The 18,663-nt window shown below is 49.0% G+C and overlaps 7 protein-coding genes across 7 annotated transcripts; 1 reads left to right on the top strand and 6 right to left on the bottom strand.

Annotated features, from left to right (window-relative positions):
- Positions 1 to 1,475, bottom strand: FMAN_00843 (uncharacterized protein; the record flags this gene model as incomplete). The annotated part of the gene is made up of 2 exons (XM_041828076.1): positions 1 to 1,286; positions 1,343 to 1,475. The coding sequence occupies 2 exons, from the start codon at positions 1,473 to 1,475 to the stop codon at positions 1 to 3; spliced, it is 1,419 nt and encodes a 472-aa protein (XP_041676176.1).
- A 3,290-nt stretch (positions 1,476 to 4,765) lies between these two features.
- Positions 4,766 to 7,351, bottom strand: FMAN_00842 (putative ATP-1 H+-transporting ATP synthase; the record flags this gene model as incomplete). Its single annotated transcript, XM_041828065.1, has 8 exons — positions 4,766 to 5,157; positions 5,216 to 5,246; positions 5,303 to 5,811; positions 5,981 to 6,458; positions 6,516 to 6,636; positions 6,699 to 6,755; positions 6,899 to 7,056; positions 7,280 to 7,351. The coding sequence occupies 8 exons, from the start codon at positions 7,349 to 7,351 to the stop codon at positions 4,766 to 4,768; spliced, it is 1,818 nt and encodes a 605-aa protein (XP_041676175.1).
- Positions 7,352 to 9,254: 1,903 nt separating this feature from the next.
- On the bottom strand, positions 9,255 to 9,892 carry FMAN_00841 (putative ribosomal protein L11.e.A, cytosolic; the record flags this gene model as incomplete). Its single annotated transcript, XM_041828053.1, has 3 exons — positions 9,255 to 9,548; positions 9,607 to 9,689; positions 9,748 to 9,892. 3 exons carry the CDS (start codon positions 9,890 to 9,892, stop codon positions 9,255 to 9,257), a joined length of 522 nt encoding a protein of 173 aa, XP_041676174.1.
- Positions 9,893 to 10,236: 344 nt separating this feature from the next.
- FMAN_00840 (uncharacterized protein) lies at positions 10,237 to 11,166 on the top strand (the record flags this gene model as incomplete). The annotated part of the gene is made up of 6 exons (XM_041828042.1): positions 10,237 to 10,260; positions 10,335 to 10,343; positions 10,423 to 10,494; positions 10,544 to 10,849; positions 10,903 to 10,984; positions 11,036 to 11,166. The coding sequence occupies 6 exons, from the start codon at positions 10,237 to 10,239 to the stop codon at positions 11,164 to 11,166; spliced, it is 624 nt and encodes a 207-aa protein (XP_041676173.1).
- Positions 11,167 to 12,639: 1,473 nt separating this feature from the next.
- FMAN_00839 (putative SIS1 Heat shock protein) lies at positions 12,640 to 13,464 on the bottom strand (the record flags this gene model as incomplete). Its single annotated transcript, XM_041828031.1, has 3 exons — positions 12,640 to 13,249; positions 13,307 to 13,367; positions 13,437 to 13,464. The coding sequence occupies 3 exons, from the start codon at positions 13,462 to 13,464 to the stop codon at positions 12,640 to 12,642; spliced, it is 699 nt and encodes a 232-aa protein (XP_041676172.1).
- A 516-nt stretch (positions 13,465 to 13,980) lies between these two features.
- On the bottom strand, positions 13,981 to 15,531 carry FMAN_00838 (uncharacterized protein; the record flags this gene model as incomplete). The annotated part of the gene is made up of 2 exons (XM_041828020.1): positions 13,981 to 15,271; positions 15,332 to 15,531. The coding sequence occupies 2 exons, from the start codon at positions 15,529 to 15,531 to the stop codon at positions 13,981 to 13,983; spliced, it is 1,491 nt and encodes a 496-aa protein (XP_041676171.1).
- A 1,908-nt stretch (positions 15,532 to 17,439) lies between these two features.
- On the bottom strand, positions 17,440 to 18,282 carry FMAN_00837 (uncharacterized protein; the record flags this gene model as incomplete). The annotated part of the gene is made up of 1 exon (XM_041828009.1): positions 17,440 to 18,282. The coding sequence occupies one exon, from the start codon at positions 18,280 to 18,282 to the stop codon at positions 17,440 to 17,442; it is 843 nt and encodes a 280-aa protein (XP_041676170.1).
- Between the last annotated feature and the right edge of the window lie 381 nt (positions 18,283 to 18,663).

The raw sequence follows: 18,663 nt of genomic DNA, 5'->3' as shown, positions 1-18,663 counted from the left end.
TTACGCAGCCTCTGCTCTTCTTTGACCACACAACCCACAAACCCCACAATCGCCAGCATTGCGATACTGTGTAGTTTTACACGCGTCGCTTGAACACTGCCACGAGTCTGTTGTTGAGGAATCCAATACATTGGCACACATTGCACATGTCAGTGCTAAATTAGGATTGTCGTAAGAGCACATGGAGCAAGTTCCGCCAGAGCGTGCCTGTTTGCTTGTCGAGTCGGCTGGCTGAGCTGAACCCTGGGGGGGCGAAACCGGGGGCCCTTTGGTGGCTTTTGCATTGTTTGTCGATGTCGTTGGCGTCTCAGGCTGCTTAGATCCTCTTGTAAGTTCTACCTTGGTAGCCCTAGCAAGTGCCGCTATTGGCGGTGACTGGTTGTTGAGAACTTGAGGCTTAGGTTCTTGAGATGGTTCTGTGACTTGTGACTCAGGGGACTCCCTCTTGATGCCCCTAATCATTCTTAGAAGTTCCTGACTCTCATCTCTGGCCCCAAGATCATCTCCATCCTCATCTTCACAGACTTTGACCATGCCGCGGCCTTGTCCATCAAGTAGTCTCTTACCATTCACATCGACAGCATCCTTAGAATCTTCTCCAGGCTCGTCCTCAAATTCGCTGCCGCTCCCGGAATCTGTCTCGTCATCATCTTTGATGGTCTCAGGCTCTGTCTTTTGCTTTTCGAAGCGAGCGAGTGCCGCCGCCGCCCGAAGCTCGCGTCCTCTCATGCTTCCGGCAACCCGGGGTTTTGCTTGAATCTTCCTGCCACTCTCTAACTTGACCTTTTCTTCTTCATCGGCACCGAGAGCGACCCCATTCTTGCCAAACTTCTTCAAGATTCGTCTTTCCTTTCGTTCCTGGTAGGACAGTTGCGGCTTGGCCCGTCTCTTGCGACGTGATCTGTAAGTACCTCCGCAGAGATGCTCTGGTAGAACCTCATCAGCAAGCACGCTATTCTTTTCCCATTCACCAGTGGCAAGGTTGGCACCCCTTCCCCAGAGGCCGTCTCCGGTATAGTTCTTGGACCAAAGCTCGTGCATTCGAGAAGCGTACACGTTTCGAACGGTCCAGAATGCTCTTGAATGATTCATTTGCTTGCAATGTGCCAGCTCATGCATCATGACCATCTGCACATACTTGAAGGGTAGCCAGCGGCCAGTGCTGGGCGACTTGAGAACGAGTTGCACGACTTCGCCTGCATTAAAATTCCGTCCAACGAATTCACGATTTGGCTCGTACTCCTCTAGCGAAGTAACGTACAGGTGGTTTTCTCGCATAATGGGACCTGATAAGGACAAACATCAACACCGTACAACTTCTCAAGGAAACCAGTTAACTCACGGCATTGTGCTGCTATTCTCTCAAGAAAGTCCTGGGCTATCTGTTTGTCTGGACCCTCTAAGGGCTTGATGAAGACAACATGGGGATTCGGTTGCGATTTCTTTTCGTTCAGCCGCTGGTACCCAGCAACCATGTTGCTTCAAAGTCAAGGGTAATGTTTACAGATAGGTACTAGGTATGAGCACGCATTTCAGTTCTGAACCGTCCTGGTAATAGTTGTGTACCAGGTACCTGGAACCCAAAACTGAAAGTGAATGACGCACTGGGAATCCGCAACTGAAAGACGCGTAAAGTACCTTAGAAAACTCACGCGACGCCACGTGACTGGCACGACATCAAATCGTCGACCACTCTACTCTGTACCTAGGAAGAAAAGGAAACCTAGCACCTCGATCCTAAATAACAGAGAGATTTAGGTAACTTATGATAAATTTAGGATATATTTAGGTTAGATTTAGGATACCTTTTACTAAGCTTATTTTAATACCTTATATCAAAGCCTGGTGTTTTCTTGCTCCGTGAAAGAGACTGCAAAAGCGGCCGACGATCCATTCTGCTCTCTTAGCTAATGCCTGTTCCCAGGGTACTTGCTCTCCATCAACGTCAACACTTTGGTCGCCATAGAAGGCATTTACAGCTGTAAGTGCTGCATCGATGGTCTTTTTGGTCGTAGTACTATGGCCCTCTTGCTTATATGGAGAATCTGCAGCAACTTTAAAGTACTGTTGAATCTCGCCGTTGAGCTCAAGCCAAAGCTGATAGCTTGGATCACCTTCCTATGGACGGCACACTCCTGAAACAAAATCCTCTGGGTTGTTTGCGACATTTTTGCACCAGAACTCATCATATAAAGCATGAAAGGCGTCGTCGATGGTCCAGTTTTTTGAACGGGTTATGGCTTTGCGGCCATAATGTTTCACTGACCTAGACATGTCGATTTGCCGGTCAGTTGCACGATCTTCGCTGTGAGCTTTTCCGCAGATGATAGAGTCGGCGACGGACAATTCGACACTTCTTCGGAGTCGGAGATTTCTTAGGGAGTGTCACTATCTGAGTCTAAGGGACTCTGAATGCCGTCTCTGGCTTTCTTGTCTGACTCTTCAGCCCGCTGGAGTGCCGCGCGTTTTCGCGTATTGTCGATTTTATTACTTCCCATAGAATATGATCAAAGCTTATTTCGAAGTCTTCTTGGACTCTTATCTTGTCCAACGCCGACCACCCAGCTACCTCACCTGGGCAATTGACGGAAGCTTGACGTGTGAGGCGCCACTTCCCAGGGACATGCGCTTCTTGTCCAGAATGGACTGTGGAGTTCTGCTAGGGTTATGTCAGTGGAGGATATACTTGAATGGAAACATTAAGTGTGATACCTCACCGGAAGGCGCTCTATCGTGTGTGTAGTCGACGATGGAAAGTGAGGATCGAAAGCCTTGGCCGGATGGTTATTCAATCCAAGATTGAAGAGAGAAGATACCGGTGAGTGGTACTCTATCCATGACCTATAGCCGCGTTGCCTTTTGGCAGTCCAAGGCAGCTGGTAGCTTCGAACCAGACATAATAAAAGGAAGAGAAAGTTGAAAGCTGGGATGGCCGTAAAAGGGGGTTTTATATCCTCGGCAAGCCGAATTCTGATGGCCTGAAAACTCAGAAAGAAAAACCAGAAAAAAAGAAGAGGAAGAGTACTAGTAAATCATAAAGTAGTTCCAGATGTGATCGCCCGGATAACTGGCACAAGGTTGGATCAAGCCAAGAGCTCTTTGGAGGCTCAAAAACAGTCGGTGAAGATCAAGTGGCCCGGGAGAAACCTCACAAATAGACACATATATAGATACTTGGGCATCCCAAGGAGAATTGTCTATATGAATGTGCGGAAGTTCTGAAAAGGTCGGGATTCGTCAGGAATAAGGGTCTTTCTTACTGACGGATATAACTGAAGCACTCTTTATTTACGAACCGACTGTAGGCCCGAAACGGTCTTTCTGCCCCCAGTGACTTCTTGCTCCTGTCTTTTCATGTCCAAAGTCATAGAGTATTAGTTAATGGCAAGACTAGGAAGGTTCTCGGAGTATTCCACGATAATTCCGTGATGGCAGGTCCCTTAAAGGTTTAGGCCGAACCGCCCAGCTGGAAAGACATGGCTGGGGCGTGTACTTGATCCTGTATAAACGGAGGAACCATGTGGGCATGGAGGTTGACACGGCCGAGTGGGAAAGGCATAACCAGCGCGTCAGCTCACATGGCTAATGCTTATCCCTACAAAGACCCTCAGTCACGCTGTCAAAATCCTATCGAAGATCAATTGATGTCATTTGCAAGGGAGATGCTAAACTTCCGTAGAAGTAAGAGGGTCGTCCATCATTCCAGAGACTCTTCCGTACGTTTCGAGCCGGGAGAGCAGCGGCTCCAGAAAGGGGGCAGGGCTGTCTCTCCCTAGTCGACCATTTCAGCCATGCATAGAATGATGCGGATCAAAACTGCAATCAAAGTGGAAGGGTAGCTGTGCAACGTGCCATGACATCGGAAATCTTATTAGTCTGGCTCTGGTGGCACTTGGGGACTCTGCTAGAGCACCTTCAAGCAAAGAGCAGCCCTTTCGTCGTATGCAGTTGCTTTTTGTTGATAACGAAAAGCATAACAAGTCTGCCACCGCCTCGGGACCCTTGAAGATTTTGAATGACCCTCGCGCTTAAACTGCTCCTGGCTTTAAAGAAACTTGATATGGGCATTTGACTCTCCGAACAGATTGATGAAGATTGGGCACTTGAGCTCCGGTGATGGCCTTAGCTACCTACTTATTAAAAAGGCAAGGGGATATAAAGAATTTAGGACCTAAAGTAATAAAAGGACTTAGTTACGTTTAGTGTATTTTAGAAGTACTTAAGACCAGTTTATTCTGGCACTCCGATTAATACAAGATGTTTTATTCCCCCTGAGGAGAGGCCATAAGAAGTGGATAGTGCTCTCTCGGGCTTTGCCTACAATTACTACCTAGTAGTACATATATATACCTACCGCGAAGTAGGTGGTTACGAAACCAAATTGATTAAACTGTCTATTAATATAATTTCTACATATATCAGCTTTAAAGCATAAATCTAAATATCTTTAATTTAACGTACTTTGAATATTTATTGCCTCTTAAGTAATAAAGCTTCTATTGAGTTGGAGGGTTTGGGGATAACGAACAGGGGCCTCAGTTTTACATGAATCAAAAGAAACGTATCAAGTGTCGCTGTAACCCGAGGCGTGGTTGCGTCAAAGTTTGCCATCGTATGACGATTTGAGATTCATTACCGCATCTTTTTAGGTTTCTAGATTCGAGTACAAGGGATCGTGTAGACGTAGTTAGCTTGCCAATTTTGGAGAACAAAAAGAATAGAGGACATTGATTGAGTTTTAGGCTCTATTTTACATGTGACGATGCTACAGGAGAATCTCCCTGATCTCATTCCCGTCGCTCCATTCTGGAGCGACCTCTCGACATGTTCTCTCCGCCTCAAGAGAGAAAAGCGACAACAAATATTCGGTATAGACAGCGACATCCCCAAAGGCCCCCGTTATTCCCCGCGTAAGTTGCTTTTGATTATATTTAACCGAGGAAGCTCTTGACGAAGGACTGGGTGACGTCACGGAGCTTGGCCTCGGTGTCCTTGGAGATAGAACCCTCCTTATCAATGGTGGCAAGGAGCTCAGACTCGTTGGTCTTGAGGTGAGCAAGGAAGTCAGACTCCCACTGGAGAATCTTGTTGACGGGGACGGTGTCGAGGAGACCGTTGACACCAGCGAAGATGAGAGGAACCATCTCGTTAACAGCCCTATTGAAAAGTTAGGATCATGGCAATGTTAGAGAGGAGGGGGATGCTTAAATTGGGCTATACTGTCTTTGTTTGAGGAGCTCAGTAAGCTAGAGAATGATTAGTATCTTGACATTTTACCGTTAGATGGAGATAGTCAACTTACACGCTCACCACGGTTGAGGGTCTGCTTAGTAGCGGCATCGAGATCGGAACCGAACTGGGCGAAAGCAGCAACCTCACGGTACTGGGCCAAGAAAAGCTTCAGGGAACCAGCGACCTGCTTCATGGCCTTGAGCTGGGCAGCGGAGCCGACACGAGAGACGGAAAGACCGACGTTGATGGCAGGTCGGACACCCTTGTAGAACAGCTCAGCCTCCAAGAAGATCTGACCATCAGTGATGGAAATGACGTTGGTAGGAATATAGGCAGAGACATCACCGCCCTGGGTCTCAATGACGGGAAGGGCAGTCATGGAACCACCACCAAGCTTGTCGTTCATCTTGGCGGCACGCTCGAGCAGACGAGAGTGCAGGTAGAAAACGTCACCGGGGTAGGCCTCACGTCCAGGGGGACGTCGGAGAAGCAGAGACATCTGTCGGTAAGCGACAGCCTGCTTAGAAAGATCGTCAAAGATGACGAGAGAGTGCTTGCCGTTATCACGGAACCACTCACCTAAACATCTGATCAGCAATGGAGTTTCACAAGCGTCGAAAAACAAGTTGATGCTGAAGAGAACAAAGCATTTGAGGATTCACAAGATGTTGATGTGAGTCTATCGCGCGATAGATGTTCGATCGCAAGATATTCCCGTGACTCGGGAAAGAAGGAGTTAAAAACTTACCGATGGAGGCACCAGTGAAAGGAGCGAGGTACTGAAGAGGAGCGGCCTCAGAGGCGGTAGCAGCAACGACAATGGAGTACTTCATGGCGTCGTTCTCCTCGAGAGTCTTGACAAGCTGAGCCACAGTGGATCGCTTCTGGCCGACGGCAACGTAGATACAGTAGAGCTTCTTCTTCTCGTCCTGGCCATCGTTCCATCGCTTCTGGTTGAGGATGGTGTCAAGACCAACGGCAGTCTTGCCGGTCTGACGATCACCAATGATCAACTCACGCTGACCTCGGCCGATGGGAACCATGGCGTCGATGGACTTAAGACCAGTCTGGACGGGCTCGTTGACGGACTTTCGGGGCAGAATACCGGGAGCCTTCAGCTGAGCACGGCGCTTCTCCTTGGTGTTGATAGGACCCTTGCCGTCAATGGGGTTACCCAGGGCGTCGACGACACGGCCGAGCATCTCAGGGCCGACGGGGACATCAACCTTGGCAATGTGTTAGGTTCAAGCTGAATACAGGATATACAAAGAAAGTTTGCTTACAATCTCGCCGGTACGCTTGACAGTCTCACCCTCCTTGACAAGACGATCAGAACCGAACAACACAACACCGACCTGGCCGGCCTCGAGGTTCATGCACATTCCCTTGACACCGGAAGCGAACCTATTACATAGTTAGATATGTGATGCATGACAAAACTTTTCCATATTTTGATCAGTACGTACTCGACAAGCTCCTCAGCCTGAACGTTGGCCATGCCGTGGACACGGGCGATACCATCACTGTAAGTTGAGTATTAGTATTGGCTGATCTCAATTGAGTCGTTCCTGAGCATCAGAGCGACTGACAGCGTGGTGTTGATGCTTGAGAACATTATGCACCACCTGCGCCTTGCTCCGGTTGCTCCCAGTAAAGATCCACATACCCGACGGAGAGGACACGGCCAGTCTCAGCGAGACCGGACTCCTCCTGAACACCACGGATTCGCTGCTCGAGGATGGAAGAAACCTCAGTAGGAGTGGCCTTGGCGTCGGAGGCGTAGAATCGAGCGGCGTTGATGGAGGCGGGTGCGGCATTTCGGACCTGGTGGTGAAAAACAAGTTAGCCGAAGCCCGAAAAAGTCCTCGACCGGTCAGCGGCGACAGCGATCCCAAATAGCTCAAAAAAGCTCATCCGAGACTGAAAAGTATAATCCAACTACTCAATTGAGCTTTTTCGATGGGTTGTCGATGGATGCACGGTATTTGGGGGCGCTGGTCGATGGCATTGTCGATTCGGGGGCTCGGAAGAGCACGTTTTAACTTACCGCGGCGACCCTGCCAGCAGCAGAGACAGCGCCGACGGCGCGCGTCGACTGTCGAAGGGCGTTCCGGAACATATTAGAGGTATACGGGAGGTTTGGAGATGAAAGGAGAGCAATTGCAGCCGGGTGCAATTGGGAGGAGGGGAGATTGGGGAGTGCGGTGCTGCCTTTACAGGAGAGCAAATGGAGATTTTTGAGGAGGATGGTGATGGAGAGCAGAGTCTGTCTGAGGGATAGAGTGGGGTTCAGCTGCTCCGATGAACCAATTATGATCCAGTGCGCGGTTTTGCCTGGATATTCCGAAGCAGCCTTAACAATTTCTTAGCTTGTTTTCCCAACCCGCTTGAATTTCGGAGCTTCATCTTGCTCACGGAGCTGACGTTCGACAGAATCTGTGAGATGGATAAGAGAGTGGACAAGATTGAGATATTCAATTGCCATAATCTCTCGCTATTTGTTAACAATTGACCTCACTCTAGGTCTCTGGATCCTCAATAATCTCCTTGTGCTCACTAATTGACTTCTTTCATCCCAGCCAACTGCCGTACCGCCGAATGATCGGTATTACCCGGGTAAGTGCCGTAAGTTAGTGCCTAAGATATGCGGTTGCAAAGGTTGAAGTCGTTGTACAGACCAGGGGGATTAATGGAGCTTTAATCCATCAAGCTGTGGTTTTCGTTGTGGAGCCTTATTGGCACCAGCTACGCCATGGGGAAGAAGAAAACCTCAGACCTTACTTTTAACTCAAGAAGCCAAATAAAATTGTCAAAAGGCACCCTAAGTTGTTACTAAGTTACCTAAATCTTTTCGGTCAGTTAGGTTAAAGTCCTCGGTTATCTCCCCGCCCCTGGCTCAGCTACGGATCAACAAAGTGAATGACCCAACAAGCAACGCTGTTAGCTAACAACCGGGGCACGCTTGTTATCTTGTAAGCCTTGCGCTGGAGGTCTCCAATCTATCAGGTCTCGAGGCCTTGTTGCTTGTGATTTTCCACCTTAGCTGCTTTGTGTTGACGGAAGTCACATGTGCCCCAAGATATCAGATGCCGTTAATCTGGGGTGCATCCACCACAGGAAAAATGACCCATGAAAGTTATGGATGTGATCTTCTTTCTATAGGGCTTTCCGAGTGTAAGAAGGATTTGTATGTCAAGTTCGAGCGTCCAATCATTAAAGACTATAGACGCCATAAGCTATTCTCAACCTACCTCAGCCATTTTGTCTCTTGAGAATCGAGGTCTTGTTTCTTACCACCAATGAACCATACCTTCGTAGGAATGTTTCCCCCCGCAACTGGGGAGGCATCGTGATCATGATCTCTTCTACGAAACAGAATTATCTTGGAATATGAGAACCAGTAGCTCCAGTTCGTTGCCTGTGCGTTGGCTGTGAGATGATGATAACCTGAAAAAGTTGACAGGGAACGACTGTGAAATCTTGGCGCACAGAGTTGACCATTTCACACCCATATTTGACAACCCATGACCATAGCCCATGCATCATACGCTGAGCATCGGAAGCATTGCGATATGTTCAAGTCACATACGAGCTGGCGGATTACTGAGGGTCAATTACGGATCGGTGGACATACAACATCACAAGCAATGACTCAAAATATAGTAGTCACACACAGGTTAGGAGCATTGGCATTACTCCAAAGACGAGAAATCATCGAGGATACAAGTGATGCACCAAAGTCCCCGAAGGACATGTTTAGAACGTCTCGCGTAGACGTAAACAGACGAGAGGCCAAGTAGACAAAGTACCAGTGATCTGACGATTGATGGCAATGTCACATTCATAGTGAATATCGGAAAGCCGGCAGAGCGCCGGTCGGTCTCTCAGGCCGTGGCTCGACTGAAAATTTCAAGTCAAGCTGATGCAGCAAAGGCAACAGAAAATACATGTCCCATGTGAGTTTTCCCCTTAATGTTCGCCGTGACCATCCGTAAATTCAAACAACCAATTTTTTCAACCGTTTATCGGACAATGCCGTCGAAGCGAGACTTGAACCACTTGACGGTCTCCTCGCGCTTGATGCGGTGGCTGGCACCGATGCGGGACTTGGTTCGGCGGCGGCGGGTGACGCGCTCACCAGGTCGGGTCATACAGCAGTAAAAGTCCATGCCGTAGATACCGATAGAGGGGTCGTACTTGATACCAAGATCGATGTGCTCGCTGATACCGAAGCCGAAGTTGCCAGTCTCGGAGAAGTTGCGCTTGCGGAGCTCGTACTCCTTGACCTTGAGACCACGCTCAAGAATCTCCTCGGCCTTTTGGATGTTAGCATCTCTACGCTTTGCCATTTCGAATATTCGTGTGCGGATTTACCTTTGGGCCTCGGACGGTAACGTGGACAGCAATCTTTTCGTTACGTCGGATACCGAAGGTTCGAACAGTGTAGCGAGCCTTGCCTTTGAAAATCTCAGTCAGATGGAATTGAATCGCCATGTTCAAAATTGGTAAACTTACTGTAGACGGGGGTCTGACCAGAAAGCTGCTCCAGCACCTTGGCGGCACGGGTAAGTCTGTCACCAGACTCTCCGACGGAGATGTTCAGAACGAGCTTCTGAATCTTCAGCTCCCGCATGGGGTTGTTTGCCTTCTCGGAAGCCATGGCTGCTGTTATTAGTCGACCTGGTGATGGAATTGTCGAAGATCGCGAAGGTTGCAAGAGTAATTTTTCAGTTTTTGTGAAGCTCATAATTATTTGAGGGTTAAGCTAGTCTTGCCCCAAGTGGGGCTAGCGCTAATCAGAAGTGGTCTAGTGTCAAAACGGTACTTTGTCGGTGTACCTTTCAGCCTTCCGCATCAGGCTCCGCAGATTTTGGACCTCATAACTCACCTTCAGAGCTCCAGGCATTGAAGGTTGTTACGATCGCGCGCAAATACACCGCGATCTAACATCAATTTTTGAAACACAGAGAAACTGCCCCAGCACGCTCTCAAAACACCGCCAAAATGTCGAACAAACAAGGAAAGATGGTTTGTCTGCCCCCCTACTCGTACGCGTTTTGAGCGTGCTTGATCTTGATATGCTAACCAGTTCTCTTTCCCAGGCCGGTTACGTACGTATACCCCGACACGCATGCGATTCGAATGCTACGTCTCTACGATTGTTCAATGAAGCTGACTAGAACGGAACAGATCAACTGGCGGATGCGGGTTACTCTTAACGATGGAAGGGCAATGACCGGTCAGATGCTTGCCTTCGACAAGGTACCATCTCCAGCCATTATTGTTAAGATCAAGGCTGACTAGGTATTAGCACATGAACCTTGTACTTGCGGATACGGAAGAGTTTCGACGTGTGAAGCGCAAACAAAACAAGCCATCTGCCCCTGGCGCAAGCGGTTCAGCTACCCAGACCATCGAGTCAGAGGAGAAGCGAACTCTTGGCCTCACGATCGTTCGAGGCGCTCATATTATCTCCCTCTCCGTGGAGTCGCCTCCTCCCGCCGATCCTAGTGCGCGACTAGGCAAGAGTGCTCCTGGTGGAATTCCTTCTGCCTTGGCCGCTGGCCCTGGTGTTGCTCGTCCTGCTGGACGAGGAGCTGCACCTCCCTCCCTCGCAGTATGTGTTTACTTCCCGCTAAATTTGCCTGATTGATTGCTAATAATGATAAGGGTCCTGCTGCTGGCGTTGGTGGTGCTCCCCCGCCTGGTTTCCCCGGTTTCCCCGGTGCTCCTGGGTTTCCCGGCCGCGGTGGTAAGTTCAAACAGTCCCGATATCCTCGAAGAATCTCTAACAGTCTCCAAGCCCCTCCTCCTGGCTTTCCTGGGAACTTTCCCCCTCCAGCTGGTTTCCCTGGAGGCGCTCAATTCCCTCCTCCCGGGTTCAACCCTGGTGGTCCCCCACCTCCTGGATTCCAGCCTCCTCCCCGAAGATAGGTTATGTAGGCACTGGTTACTTCGGGCAAATTTTAATAGCCTGTGAGGAGGCTTCGATATCGTAACTCAGACTGAGAATGTCTTGTCTGCTCGTCGAACCAAGACGTCGCGTTGGAATACATGTGAGGATTATGGGCTTGGCACAAAAATGTATGTGAATTTCTTCATGGCACTTTACCGTCCTCCATCAATGTTAACAAGCTTCCCAAGACGTTATACGGAGCACTTGAGGCGCATGATGGTGTATTGGGCTAGAAGTGATTTGTTGTTTTATAGGATAATAGGCCGCTCCAAGATTATGAGTTGGTGTTGTCGTCAAACCACCACAGTACATTTCGTGTCAACAGATTATGAACAAGCGTGAGCGGGGTGCCTTTCTGGTCTGTTCTGTGTCCCTGTCATTTGTTTGCCCACGCTTAGTTCTTCATGTACTCAAAAGAGATATGAACTACTTAACTGTGCTGGTCTGTGAATGCTGTGAAGGTGGTAATCAAGTCCAGAATTTCGCAAGGGTGGTAATTACAAACTGTTATCCGACCGAGCACCGCTTCGTCTAACAGACAGGTCGAGAGCCATCTCATTGCGGACAATGCCATTTGCAACCACTCAGCCTAGAACGAGTGAAAACCCACCATCCCCTCCAGAGGACAACTCATAGTCGATGGTCAAGAAGATGCCAAGCTTTCCTTACAGTAAGTCTGAATGAGCATGGCAACATGAACATCAAGTTACTAAAAAGGTCTAAGGATCTTAACTTCTTAATACTCTCCTGACCCTTGGAGTTAGTTCGCCGTTTAATGATAAATGTTGGATATTTTCCGAATCGCATCCATATTCTAGCACCACTTCCGCAAATGAAACCAAGAAACTGGCAATTTGATCACGATTTTCTGAATAACTCGTCTTTTCATCTCATTAGCTTAGTCTATGGGTTTTAAATCGTGCCGGCACATGGCATCGGGTCAGTCAGAAAAAAGCCTCACGACGCTTACACTTCAAACTTCTATGCTCTCAGGATCCATCATTAGCCCAGAGGTAGGCGGAGAACTGGGCAAATGGGTAGAATTGTTCTAATTAAACAAACCGTGCGTCGTTAAAAGGGATCAAACAGCTGGAAATATGGTTAGCCCTGATTATCCATCATTTCTCTGGTTGTCATCGTCATACAGCGGGATCGAGTTACTGACCATGAAGCAAATTCTGGATGTTATAAGCCACATGATAAGATATAGGTTCGTGTTCGTTCAAATCCGAAACCCGATAAGATTTAGCATTTGCGAGATATGATGTGAGTCTCTCTGGAACGATATAGGTCCGCGCAGTGAATCTTTGTCGTCATTGCTATACGTGTATTCCTGAGGAACTAAGGGACCAACTTCCATCAAACTCATTATAATCGTATGCTTGCCGATACTGACCCAACTCCGAGAGCGCCCAATAAACCCAGCCTTGATCCATTCCAAATTCTCGACTTTAAATACCAACAGCATGACTGAAGACCTTGGCCGCCAACTGACTGAGCAGCCTTGACTTGTCGTCCTGGGGAAGCTCCTGAAAGACAGCGTAGACACTCTTACCCTTCGCATCGCGGACGGCACCTAGTCTGTTCCCTGCAACGGCTCCTGCTACAAGACCTGGCACATTGGCAACGATGAACCCTAGAGCGCCGCCGCTAACACCACCCACCATACTCCAGAACTTGCCCGTGGGGTGGTTATCCCTGCCCTCGGCCATGCCCTCCTCGCGCATCATCTCCTCGAACACATCACTAAACTGCGCATCTTCGGTTTGCTCACGATCCTGAGCAGGGGCTTGGCCTTGGTTGGTAAAGAAGTTCCATGCCCAGGAATAAGGGCTCTGTCGCGGTGCGGCGCCACCCTCAGTTTCCGTCTCAGGGATGTCCTCGAAGGGATCTGATGGGGTGCTGGTGTTGAAGAGTTTGCGCTGAGCATCATACTCGCGACGGCGTACAGGGTCAGACAGTGTGTAATAGGCGTCGTTGACGAGCTGGAACTTTCGTGTCCGTTCGGCTCGCTCTGGGGAGTCATTAGAGACGCGGTCAGGGTGCGTCTTTAGGGCAGCACTGATTACCGGGGTTAGTTGAGTCGCGAGTCAAGACTACAAAGCAAAAGCGACATACCGCTTGTAGGCATCTCGGATTTGCTGAGTGGTCGCAGTATCAGAGACCTCGAGAATGGCATCTGCATTTCTAGTCAGTTTTCACTCTGGCGCTTTCACATGGCTGTAGTGGGGTCATGATGGCAGCTTACAGTAGTTCGGGGGCACTCCAGCAGTCATGATGAGTTCATGTAATACAATGGTCTTTACAAAAGACAATAAAATTCAAGTCGATTCTAAGGAGCGAAAGGTCTACAATTTTCCTCGCGAGGATATGCCAAGTCGCAGGTGGGTATGTAATGCGAGTGTTGTTGAACCAAGGCCAGCGACGACTATCCCAGGGCGGAAGTGTCAACGTCATTGTGGCGGTGCCTGCGTCAATGTGGCGATCCAATCAAATCAACTTCTTCAACTTCAATTCGCTTTCATGGAGCGTTGGGTATCTCAAACTAGAACTCCAACCAGTGTCTTCTCAAAGGAAGATATCAAATACTCCTAATCATCGTTGTGCTTTTCTTTCGTGACAACCCAGAAACTCTACTCGCTGAGTAACTGCTGTGGAAATTACTCATGAATGAATCATATGCCAATCCTCGACACCACCCGTATCTTATGCCATGACGCCCAAAACCTAATAGCTTTGTTCCGAACCACCCCATTTTATTCGCATAACTCCTGTACCATTGATGATCATGATTATTCGACATCCTGCTCCAAGTATCTCTGTGCTCTCGATAACGCATCAGCTGTGATCTCGTTGGCGTCTGCTTGTCGACCAGCTTTCTGATAATGCGCTGCCAGCACCCACATATCACGGATGACTCGTAGGTTGTTGTTCGCACCGTGTGCTACCTCTCTTTTCGAAATTGCATGCCGTAGGTTCTGTTCGGCCGTGTCCCATTCCTGCCTTGATTCTTGTACTCGAGCCAACATCTTGCATGCGTATGCGTGAAATCGATCGTTCGATCTGGGTCCTTGTTCGGTTCTGGTAAGATCGAGTAAATTGATGGCTAGCTCCTCAGCCTTCTTCTTGTCACCAACATCCATCTGTGTGAATTCGAGTCGCAATGCTTCGACTCGTAACCGATCTGCATCGATTGCAGATGAAGTCTGACTCTGTGCCTCAGCCATCCTTTCCAGGGCCTGATACATCGCATCTTGCCGCTTGCCAAGTTCGCTTTCCCTACGGAGGCGTGTTCTCCCATCCCAAATTAGTTGTTCGTAAAGCCAGAGTCGATGGGCATCCGATGTCTCGATATGTTGGCCCAAGAGATTAACATTCCGTAGCCAGGCTTGGCGCAACAAATGACACAAGTATTTCCTTCCCTCATCTGATTGATAATCGCAGTTACGAAGCTGCTGGAGAATAAGGAGGAGCGGGTGTTGAGCAGGCAGCTGTCGTTTCGCGAGTATTGTAGCATGATCCAAGAAAAGGGCCAGAAGCCGAAGATGTCCTCGGTCCACCATATCGTATATTGTATCTAGCACATGCCAGATAAGGTCGGGGTGATCATCGCTCAACACAAATTCGAGCACGTAAAACCCTCGGCGTGCAGCCATACCAGCAAGGTCACCCTTTCCGTGGAACCAAAGGTCGAAAACAAGCTCGAAAATGCGGTACATTGTACGACTGTCTCGGATAGGGGGGGAGTTTGGGGTTGCTAGGTATTCCGACATAGGATCTGACATGACAGGAAAGATTTCTAATTTGGATTGACTCCAATTGAAGACGCCACCGAGAACCTGTTCCAAATCAGAGTAGGGACCAGTGTTTGATGGCTGTATCAGAGCCATAGACGTAGTTGGATCATCTTGGTGTTCCTCTGGAGAGGCCGAGGATGAGGATGAGCTTTGTTCGTCAAACGTACTCGTCCCAGAACATTCAGTAGTATCCATAGGAGTGGAAGCTGCAGAGCCAGGTTGACCTTTCCGATATGTACGTTTTCTTAAGCCCCATTTCTTTAAACGCTTCTTGAACATCTGCTCCCTTTGAAAGACGAATCAGTTTTTGGACCTTGCTGCTACCACATGCGTGGATCTCACTCACGTTGCTGCGAAACCATATCTGGCCTGAAGGATTGCCATAGTCTCGTTCAGCTTTCGGTTTTCCTGAATATATAGCTTCCTGATGACGTTGCGCATACTCTCCCACTCCTCCTCTGTGTGCTCCTTCGTGTAGGTCCTGTCATCTACCACCGGCGGACAGCCCGGAAGCCGGGGGGCCAAGACTGGCAGAAGAGATGACATGATATCCTATCATGAAGGGGGATATGATACAACAGAGGAGAACCAGGGGTGTCAGCAAGCCCAGTGGGAGTTGCTCAGCTTGCACGGCAACAGTGACGGTAGTATCGACAATAGTGGTGGTAATAGAAAGCACAACAACCTCCGCATAGAGCCTCACGGTAATGTATCGGCAACGGCATGCCGGACCGTTGACTGTGCATGGCGAACGGGAACTCAGCTTGTCAAAAGCGCCTCCTCCGTGGTCTTTAGTCTTTGATGCCCGGCATATGAACCCGTTAAGAAGGGTTCGGCGCCGGTTCAACCTGATTGGATGACTTAGTTCCCTGCATATTGGACATGGCCTAGGCTGGTTCCGGCTATGGTCGGGAGTCTATTTTGCGTGTTTTTGGTCTCGAATACAGTGGATTTTCTGCTTGTTCCTGGTGCGAGCTGCAGAAATGGTGTCAAAGTTGACAGCCTCACCAGCGATCATGTTAAATCCGCCCAGCCTCCTTTTCCTTTTGAGGAGAATATGTAACATGTATATTTCCTGACACGTAGAGACCCACAGAACCTGCCCAAGCATTTGCAACAGCGCAGGTTTCCCAGCTATTGTTGTGCGAATGACAATGGTGATGACCTCATTAGTATACGCCCCGAACGATGTCGGGCCGCCGCGATATTGGCTATTGCTGCCAATGCAACCGTGCTCAAGCCACTGTAGACGATACCACGGTCATTCTGCATGTTTGGTGTCAAACCAAGCTCGTTACTATTTGATAGTGGCGTATTAGGCGAATCGAATTCCGGAGACGTGTGGTTGTCGTGGTTATTCGTGTATGTACTGTAAAGAAACCTGCATCTCTGAGATGAGCCTAGTGAAGTTGGTGAAGAGACGTCATTGTTTAAGTGGTCAACTGAAGCTACTACTGCACGTTTTGATGAGCTTAAATCCACTTCTTCGATGATAGATATCGATAAGTCCGAGCGCACCGTAAATTTAATCCAATTGAAGTCAAGCGCTTCAGCAGGGGGTGAGTCCCAGCTCGGTGATCCTACCGAAAGCCAATGCCAGCTAGCTTTGTTGGCCATTGAAGTTTGCTATTGTGCTCCAAGGGTCCTCTTCTGGAAAACATCGAGGGATCGAGTTTCTACCAGAGTTCTTTGGGTGTTCGCCATGCATTTAATGCCTCAGAAGTGGGAGCAGAAGTTGTTCCATTTTGTAGAGTTAATGGCAGCATGTTTCATGCATGGAACCCCTACTATGGTTCCAGCAGCGCCTTGCGCCTTAACTCTTATTGGCAATTCATGAAGCAATCCATGCAAAAAAGATAGTGCATTCGTAGCTTGGCCAATCATGTCTGCCTCGAACTCCCGATCAGGATGTGGGAGAACATCTACCGAAGGGTATGTAACGAGACAAACTTGTTTTGTATGTCCTCTCAAAACTTCCACAATAGGGACAGCCCCTTCTCGAAAACGCCATACACTCAGACAATTCCCATAGTTGAACCACTAGTCTGTGCATCTGTATGCCGGGCGCCACCACCAACCACTACCGAATACCAAGCTTTTCGCTCGGAACTTGCCAGAGGCTCTTTAACTCATGGCAGCCTTGACGCCAATGCAGGGCGCGCGTACTGGGACCACAACAGGTTAGGGATGCCTCACATCACTGCAGAGCCAGGCCGAGAACGTGTCAGTGGGTGCGGGTATCTGCCGCGATTAGTCGAGTGTTGTTCCGCACACACACAAATCGAAGCAACCAAGATGGCAGTGCTTGAGATAGTGTCAACACAACGACTGCTCCCTTGAATCCAGACTCAAATAGCCCAAATGATCGGCATTTAACGTCGTTACAACGGGCGCAACTCCAACGCTCGAGTCGTAAGATCCTGGTGATGATCCTGTGGCGCTGGGAAATTCCGTTCATGATGCTTCATATCTCCATAGGATACTTGCGCCTTTGATCAGGAAAGGAAGGTGCTCTTGTCTTGGCTTTTCTTGTGGCTCTCTCATCAGTGTTGAATATACGGCCTTCAGGAATCGTCGTTTGAATCGTCTCCAATCATCGTTCGTCGGCTTGCGGTTCAGCTCCAGGTCGTCATCTTCTATGCCAGGCTCGTCCTCTTCCACCTCTTCTTCAAAATGAAGAGGATAATATTGTATCTCGTTCCGACGAAAATGCCAAGTAGTCCTTGACTCGTCATCTTCTTGGGACTTCACGAAGCTGCTGGATAGAAGCTGCAGCTCGAGTTGCGACTCCGTTCTGTGGGGTTTTGAGACGACACACTTGAATTCCTCGTGGACAACAAACAGAACTTTCCCCAATTTGGAGAACCTTGCGAGCTTTTTTACAAGCGTCTTCATATTGTTTTTCGATACTTTGCCACTGAGTATGGGGTGGTAGATACCAGTGCTGAATCCATATGATGTCCCAAATGCCACTTGGCGCAGGTCTCTTTTCATGAAGTCCACCTCTGCGAGAGAATGCAGAGTCCTCAATAGCCTTTTGATCAAGAGGTAAGGCTGAAGCAGAATTATATCTCGGCTTGGATCGATGTACTTGATTGTGTCGGAGAGTGTTAGTGGCCGGTAGCGACGAAGCACGAAGGCACGGGACTCTCTGCATACGGCTGCCAGTACAGGGGGCGCCTCGTGCGAGCCGCTGGAGAACATGAGCCCTGTAGAGGCCGGGGTCTTGAGCGTTGAAAATGGCGTGTCAAGAATCTCGTATACTCGAGGCTCTGGTAGGGCGTATACCCAGACCATGGACCGAATCTCGGCCGGTAAGTTGTTGAAAGCAACAAAGCCCATCGCGGATTATATTCTCCACTATGGGACAGATGGTTTCCTCACTTTGAACCCCGCGGGCTTCAAAATTGAGTTGCTTGTATATGGGCTCCAGGCGTGCGAGTGATGAGCGTTCTCATAATGCTAGAGTAGAGTTGATGCTGATGCTGCAATTTATCACCCCATGATCTACAGCGGCGCTTTTCCACAAGCTTCATGTGGCTCGAATCTTCCGGCCCGGTTGATATGTGACATAACATAAACCACAGTGGCAGATCACAAAGCTTAAAGTGTCGCTTTTTACACGAATCGCGGGGTTCCTTCCCGTGTCCGCGCGCGAATCAGTTGATCCTGACGGAT

This window comes from Fusarium mangiferae, assembly GCF_900044065.1.
Source record: "Fusarium mangiferae strain MRC7560 genome assembly, contig: FMAN_scaffold001, whole genome shotgun sequence".
NCBI classification, from domain to species: domain Eukaryota; kingdom Fungi; phylum Ascomycota; class Sordariomycetes; order Hypocreales; family Nectriaceae; genus Fusarium; species Fusarium mangiferae.
This window is presented reverse-complemented; position numbering and strand designations above follow the sequence as displayed.